This window comes from Clarias gariepinus, chromosome 4 (assembly GCF_024256425.1).
Source record: "Clarias gariepinus isolate MV-2021 ecotype Netherlands chromosome 4, CGAR_prim_01v2, whole genome shotgun sequence".
Lineage (NCBI taxonomy): Eukaryota > Metazoa > Chordata > Actinopteri > Siluriformes > Clariidae > Clarias > Clarias gariepinus.
Genome location: NC_071103.1, coordinates 25,622,229 through 25,630,342, shown reverse-complemented (window position 1 = coordinate 25,630,342; position 8,114 = coordinate 25,622,229). Strand labels below are relative to the sequence as shown.

Sequence of the window (8,114 nt, the reverse complement as noted above, 5' to 3'; positions counted from 1 at the left end):
TGATTACAGTCAAACAAGGGTTTTGGACATTGCATCATATATATGTCTCTTCCCAATAGAGATTTAATTCTACCTACACTTGTGCATTCATTTATTCATCCATGGCTATATAGACATGATGATCTAAATCGATCTGAAAGCCCTAAGTAGAATAAATTAGTAATATTTCTAATGAAAAATAAATTAAAATTAAATATTATAATATATATGTAAGCTCAACTGTAGTTCAGCATCTCTGAAAAAAAATATTGGGTGTTAAGCTCCATGCTCTGTGCATCCAAACCATCATATATACATTTTAATTCTTTCAATTTGGTATGAACCATTAGTATTTTATTGTACCAAAGTTTTTAGAAAAGGACGTTGCCGCTTCTCAGTTGTCTCCAGCAACACTTTCATTATGCCACCAAGATATGCTACTGCCACCTACTGATAATGGTTAAAAACAACACAATGTTATTACACAAGGTTTTATTTCAGTACAAACCACAATCATAACGAGCTCCATTATCCTAGATATATACAAACATTACAAAACAGCAGCTTTTCCAAAATAAAGGTTACAACCAAATTGTATGTGGCCCGTGAATCCAGTGAGCTGCAATGTGACTTTCCCAATCGATCAAGAAAGCCCAATATGTACAATATTCCTACATGCAGTAGATTAAAATGATACATATTAACTCATTGGTTTGAGCTCAAGCTCAGCTGTGTGTTGTTTTAAGCATGTGAATGTCTCTCCTTGAAATAATACATCTTCACTGGTGCGGGATGCGTGTGTTATCTTTTCCTTTTGGCCTCAAATTTGTAGATGGCAGGAGCAGTGGATGTCTCATTCCTCACTTTTACTTTCTTGTTCTTGTCCTGTTAGTAGTAAAACACCACCCAAACAACAATCAGAAAATGTTTAGGAATAATCAAACCCCTGAAAGTCTAAGTCATTGGCATCCTTAGTAAAAGAAGTAAAAAAAAAAATTACATATATATATATATATATATATATATATTATTGTTATTAAGCTTAAATATTTATCTAAAAAATAAAAACACACGTGGCACCAACTGTTGGAATCCCTAGAATTGTTTCCATTTGTAATTCCAAGTTCACCTATTCTACCTGATTAAAGCAGTCTTCAGGGGTTTCACTGGGATCTACATATAAGAGGCCAAAATTTCTTGAAAATCCATCACCAAAGGGAAACATCAAATAATCAAATGAAACAAAATTGTGCTGGTGTTTAAAATTAAGCCATGGCTATAAAATAATAGCTAGATACCAAAAAATACCCAAATCAACCACTGGGTTGATAATTTCCAAGCAGACCTGTGATGACCCAAAAAACTCTCCAAGGATCATGATGGAGATTTATTAGCACTCCACACCATAGAAACAAGCTTTTAAAAAAAAAAAGGGCCATCAGAGTGCTCTAACCTAAAAATCCTTTAAAACATGTGGTATGAGCTGGGACCCTACAGGATTTGTAGAGATTTTGTTGACGGGTATCTAAGGAACCTTGCTCTGTATTCTTAAATCATACCAGGCATTACAGGATAAGACCTGCATTTCCTTCCCACTTCTACTAGTCAATGTGATTTTCTCACATTTCATATACATTTCCATAATTTCCTATTGATTCTGTAAAACTGATTTTCGACAATGACCATTGTTAAAAGCACTATAGATATAAATAAATAAATATTTCATTGAAAGAATTTAAGAGCTGTGTTTAATTAATTCCAGTGATGCAGTGTGGCAAGTGTATAGGTGAATCCCTTTGTGGAAAAGTGTGCTCACCTGAAGATCTTTGCGGGTCTGGATCTTCTGACTGATGGTAAACATTTTTTTCTCTCTGTCGATACGCTGGGACAGTTCTTCATACTGAACCTTTCGCTGTTTGGCCAGTTTCTGTAGTGTTCCAAATATAAATTAATAAAGAAGCATAAACATGCAATACATACCCATATAACATACAGACCATGTGGGGAAAGTGGCAGAATTACAAACTACCACATGAAGAGGCAAATACTCTAAAAACCAATCCATATATTATCTTTGCCGCTTATCCAGTGTAGGGTCATGGAGGGCCTTGAGATTATCCTATGAAATGGTTGTATCTTATCCCTGCAAGCTAATTAATGGAACAGTAAAGTTTGTGTGTGTGTTGGGGCAGCTTGTGAGGTTTAGATGAAGTAGCATGCATATTAAGTTACAAAATTGTGGTGTCCGTCCCACAAGGCTGACAGTTTAACATTCAAATCAAACTAAGACTTTTGATTGTGCAGAATAACAGAACAGTTAAAGAGAGTAAAAAATATCTTTATTCCTCCTTTTTTTAATCCCCTGAACGTTAATACCCTTATCCCACTATTTCACTAGTGCTTGGATACCATCTAGGTAAAAAGATTTCTCAGTACACTGGAGTCATGATCAGACTGCCTGCATCATATCTGAAATGCTGGCCTCCCAGGAACTCCTTTAACATGTGAAAATGACTTGGCGCGGTGGGACTGCAGTGGGCTCTGAACCAACTTGACCGAGATCGTCCTTCACTGACATACAGACTTATACAAAAAGTCTCATCACTGTACTTTAGGGCTGCTCAATAATGGGGAAAAAAATCAATTACTATTATTTTGGTCATGATTGAAATCACGATTATTTTACACGATTACTCATTGACTTTGAAAATATGTTGCATTTATTGAACAGAACAGTAAATTCTCCTTAAAACAGATTAAGACAGATAAAACAGATAAAGGCAAACAAGGTCAACAATGTAGTGCACTTCCACAATCTTTTGAAAACAAGTAATAAAGAAAATATCAATATTAAATAAAATAATAAATTGAGATGGCAAAGCATAACGCTTGTCCAGAGTATTTATCATTTTCCTGAACCCTTCGTTCTCAACCATACTAATATACTTCTGGAAAGGCAAAAGTGCGGATGCGCGGGCGTCAGAACGCAGGTCAAAATAACTTTAAAAAAAAGTGAAATTATTTTTTCTTTTTTTCAATTATACCATTTTTGTGATCGTTGAGACCCGAAATCGAAATTCGATTAATTGCACAGCCCTACTGTACTGTACTTGAAGTCTTCTGTAAATGTCAGTTTTATGCTTATCGTATCATTATAAAAATTTATAGTTTTCAAGTATCACATGCTATTTGCTGAAATGAAAGATGAGTGACAATAAGAGAACAACATAAATCTGTCTCTCTCCAAATTTGATCAAACTTTGTTACTCATACTTACTTTTATAGTCTTTGGGATCACAGCCCCCTGAATGCTCTTCTTCACCAACGTGTCCAGTGTAGGTCTGTTATAAGCTCTGTTGATTAGCTCAGGCACGGTGTTTAGGTGTGTGGCCAGGTTAAAATCAATCACTGTCAGAGACACAAGGGTTACTTTTAATTATACTAAATCCTTTTCAGATAGAAGAACCAAAGTTAGCAAATTTGGCACAAACTTTACGAGGTTTTAGACGTACCTTCCTTTTTGGTGTCCACAAAAAAGACATGCGAGTTTTTCTGTTCACTTTCGGCATCCAGAAAATGCAGTTCAGACTTTAATCTTTCAATTTTCTGTGTAAAATCCAAAAACATTCAGCCTCATCAAAATACAATGACATATGCTATTTAACTGTTGAGATAGTAACTGATGACTTATTATAATACTGATCTGATGATAAAGCGCCATATATACCTTAGACTCAGCCACCCTCTTCATTTCCACATATCCAATGTCCTGAGTTCTCATGACTTTCTTCTGTTCCTCGGTTATCTTATCCGATTTCTGTTTAATCACATGCTCTCCATCCTAACAGAGGATACATTGAACATTAGTTTGATTATTTTATTATCAAAAATGTATAAAGTCATACCACTCTTAAACATCTATACACAATGATACTACAAAATGAGGCAAGATGTGATGTATAAAACACCACAAACTCCACAGATATAATAATGCATGCAGGAGCTGTTACTGCCAAAGACAAACAATTTGATTAGATTAAATCCACAGTGTGGAACGTGTATTAGCCAGTCACCAGCAGACAGAGGATGTAGATATTTCAATTGCTTTCATCATGTACAATGGGTATTACATAAATTTAAATCTATGCTTCTCACTTACTACCATTTAAAGGCTGTTAATTGAAACAGTAAATACAGTCAGGTCCATAACTTGTATTTGGAAAGTATGTAAAATATGCCCATATTTAAACAGAAACCAAAACCAACAGCTGTAAAATAAAGCAATTAAGATTTAGGTATCACCAACTGTATTAGTGTTACTTCACACAAATGTCTGAATTCTATGGATGCTCCAACCTTTACAATGTGCACTTCTTACACACAGATCACAAGTCTCATCCTTGTGCCTAATCTTAACTGGTTAGTGTATACCTGAATCTTTAAACAACTGTTGCTGTAATTATAAAGACTGTCCTGTGCTCACACTGATGTGGAATCCCACTATCCAAGGTCACACAGAAGAGTCTGGTTCCTCTCAAGATTCTTCCTTATGTCATCTCAGAGAGTTTTTCCTTACTACTGTTACCTCCAGCTTAATCATTACCAAATCTACATCTGGATTTCTGAGCAGCTGCCTTTTAAAAATGGCCATTGTTTAAAGTGATAAACGGAATGAAAAAAAAAGTGCTAAACCTTTTATAGAATTGTGCAAAAGTCATGAGCCACCCCTCGTTTCTTCATATTTTGCTCTCAAAGAGCTAAAATTTCTTGTGTTCTTTAATGTAATCTTGCGGAATAGCTGTCCAGGCTTCCTAACAGAATATTTAGCTCTGACCTAAGAATCATTCAAGCATAGAAAAATCTTACTTAAGGCATGAACCAGTGAGAAACAGGTGCAGATGATGGCAGATCATTAGGCCAGTTATAAGTATACTGCTGATACTGAATGTTGGAGTAGTTGAATCAGATGAGAGGGGAAAGGAGGTTGCTGCTGAAGTTGTTACATCAACCAGCAATCTTAAAATTGCATCATCAGTAACTTTGCAGCCTTCCACAGTAAAAGATTTGTTCAAATTTAAATACCATCTACATAATTTCAATTAATTTAATTTAATATGAAAAAATTAAGGGTAGCACAGAACGTGCACAGTACTGCAATACAATTGGATTAAACTTCTTATTTTGACTTCTCTATCCAAATGTGAAACAACAGTCAGGCTGGTGCGTGACCCCTGGAAGGCAGATTAAAAATAATTAAATACATACCTTTAACTGAGTGTTAATCATCTTGTAGTAGAATTCATCTGGGTTCTTGTCCAGCACCTTTTTGCGCAAGGCATTAAGGGTTTTCTGTTTGCGATGGTAGTCACTACATAAAAAAAATAACAAGCACATGATGGCATTCCTGTTTTGTTCAAATCAAACTTGCTGTCGGCTGCAGCAGTGTGACTGCTGCAAATAAATCATACTGAGCCAAATCCATCATTCACATAGCACACAGTCCCTGACATACAGACAAGGAAGTGTAGACACAGAATCAACTTTATATCATGAACATTAATGAATAGCTTGTTATAAGAAAAATCTAAACATATTTTAAGAATGGCAGACAAGTCATTAGCCTAGATTAAATATGTTGACATGGGCTCCTACACGTGACTACTTAATTAGTTATTATTAATAATAATAATAATAATAATGTCTGGGCATACACAATATCAAAATACACTGATAAGCAATAAGATGATGGCCAAATTGTGATCCTGATTATCACAATTATTTGTGACTTTTTAACATTCAATTCCAGATTGATTCCACCTTTGCTGTTATAATAATCTCCACTCCTCTGGGAAGGATTCCACCAGACTTTGTTGCGTGGTGTTGGTTATTTTCATTCATTCACCCAGAAGAGGTCAGGCACTGATGTTGAGCCAGGAGCACGGTGCATCCTAAAGGTGTTGAATGCGGTTGAGGCTCTTATCAAGCCCTTAGCTACAGTATACAAAGACATCTTATGTGTGCTTCTAACTTTTGAGCCACAGCTTGGCCATGTAGTGTACACATGGTTGCAGAAAATGCATGCTCACTCTGCTCGGAGTTTGTAGTCCTTCTTCTTCTCCAAGAGTCCTAAATGTTTCCTCAATCCAGGCTGCATAAAAACGAGACAGAATTAGCATTGCAGCAAAGTCATGGATAAATACTGCAGAAACCTTCAATCTTACAGATGAATTACAGTAGCATTCTTATTTCCAGTCTAACCTCTACATAAAGTAAAGCATTTACATTACCTCAACATGCACATATTGTCAAATACAAATATGAAGAGTAATGTCAATAAGTAATTTTATCACGCCACTTTGATATCCAATAAATGTTGTGTTCAGTGATCCTGTTGAGATGTCACCAAAAGGGACTATCTGAACCACACAAAAGTATATATGTTTAATATTATTATATAAAACAGGGTTTTTTTATTTTAGTCAGCAGGTTCTAGAAGTTATACCGATTTTCCACATTCTAATGCCAACTTCCTTTAATTACTATTTTTTTTTTTTTACACTTTTGAATAATTTAGAGCACTTTTAATTTCTTTATAAAGCACCTGCAGTGAGACCGTAGCGACTGGTTTCTAAGACGTCAACCTGTGACGTCAGCGCGGCACATTACTTGTGGGAATAATGAAAATACTTGAACCTAGCAACACATTAGCAACTAGCATCTGAACCGTTTTTCCTTCACAAAAAAGCGCTCTCACTGTTCTGTTTGACAAGCTAATCAATGGTCAATCTTGCATTGTTTAGACTTACGATAGAACATTTATTTACAGTTAGACACCTTTAATAACCGCTGTGTTAACATTAACACCGTCGTGCTACAGCTCAGTGTACGGGGTAGCTTAGCTTCATGAGCATATTTTACATCTATGCTAACTAATTATTTATTACCTGAGATCGCTCTTTGTGATCCCGCTGTTTGGATTTCAAAGCTTTTCTAAACGAAGACATGTCTGTTAGGGTTAATACACCACCGTACACCCGTCTCACACGCTTAGCTAAAGGAACTGTAGCTGTATCAACACACGTGTGTCTTCCTTCTTCGGGATAAAGTGGCTTACATGTAGCACAATGTGTAACACCGCCATCTAGCGGACAGGAGTTTAAATAAAGAACTTAGACCTACAGTACTAACAGATTACGGGTGTGCTAAGCACGTTTAACCCTAAAAATAAATTAGGCGATTTACACAATCCATCCATCCAGGAACCTCTGCAGTACAACTAGGGACCGTACAGGCCAATTATGACCATTCTTTTAATTCCTATTTCCACAACACTGTTAGGACCATCTTGTGTCGACGTTGTAACCTGAAAGAGATCAGTGACTGCAAAGTGTTGGTAGGGGAGAGTGTAGCCAGACAACACAGAATGGTGGTGTGTAAAATAACCCTGGTGGTGAGGAAGGCAAAGAGGACAAAGGCAGACCGGAGGACAAAGTGGTGGAAGCTGAGAAAGGAAGAATGTTGTGAAGTCTTTAGGGAGGAGTTGAGACAGGCTATGGGTGGTCAGGAGGTGCTTTCAGTTGACTGGACAACTACAGCCAATGTGATCAGGGAGACAGGTAGGAGGGTACTTGGTGTATCATCAGGTAAGGGGAAAGTGGACAAGGAGACTTGGTGGTGGAATGAGGAAGTCCAGGAGTGTATACAGGGAAAGAGGCTAGCTAAGAAGAAGTGGGACACTGAGAGGACTGAAGAGAGTAGACAGGAGTACAGGGAGATGCAGAGTAAGGTGAAGGTAGAAGTGGCAAAGGCCAAACAAAGAGCATATGAGGACTTGTATGCTAGGCTAGACAGTAAGGAGGGAGAGGGGGATCTGTACAGGTTGGCAAGGCAGAGAGATAGAGATGGGAAGGATGTGCAGCAGGTTAGAGTGATTAAAGATAGAGATGGAAATGTACTGACAGATGCCAGGAGGGTGATGGGAAGATGGAAGGAGTACTTTAAGGAGTTGATGAATGAGGAAAACGAAAGAGAACAAAGAGTAGAAGAGGTGACTGTTGTGGAACAGGAAGTAGCAAATATTGGTAGAAGTGAGGTGAGAAGGGCGTTGAAGAGGATGAAGAGTGGAAAGGCTGTTG

General features: G+C 37.0%; 1 protein-coding gene across 1 annotated transcript; it reads right to left on the bottom strand.

The window, feature by feature from the left end:
* Positions 1-456: 456 nt before the first annotated feature.
* Positions 457-7,070, bottom strand: utp11 (UTP11 small subunit processome component). The gene is made up of 8 exons (XM_053493882.1): positions 6,924-7,070; positions 6,066-6,127; positions 5,245-5,347; positions 3,707-3,820; positions 3,492-3,585; positions 3,257-3,387; positions 1,796-1,906; positions 457-864 (listed from the first exon to the last, which is right to left on the bottom strand). Exons 1-8 carry the CDS (start codon positions 6,981-6,983, stop codon positions 781-783), a joined length of 759 nt encoding a protein of 252 aa, XP_053349857.1. The 5' UTR covers positions 6,984-7,070; the 3' UTR covers positions 457-780.
* Between the last annotated feature and the right edge of the window lie 1,044 nt (positions 7,071-8,114).

Bases quoted from the DNA above. Each gene is read 5' to 3' on its own strand.
- utp11 (XM_053493882.1), bottom strand. From the start codon at position 6,983: ATGTCTTCGTTTAGAAAAGCTTTGAAATCCAAACAGCGGGATCACAAA. The intron at 6,128-6,923 runs GTAATAAATAAT...GTTTTTATGCAG, and splicing joins ATCACAAAGAGCGATCTCAG to CCTGGATTGAGGAAACATTT. The intron at 5,348-6,065 runs GTGAGCATGCAT...TTTTTTATGTAG, and splicing joins GACTACAAACTCCGAGCAGA to TGACTACCATCGCAAACAGA.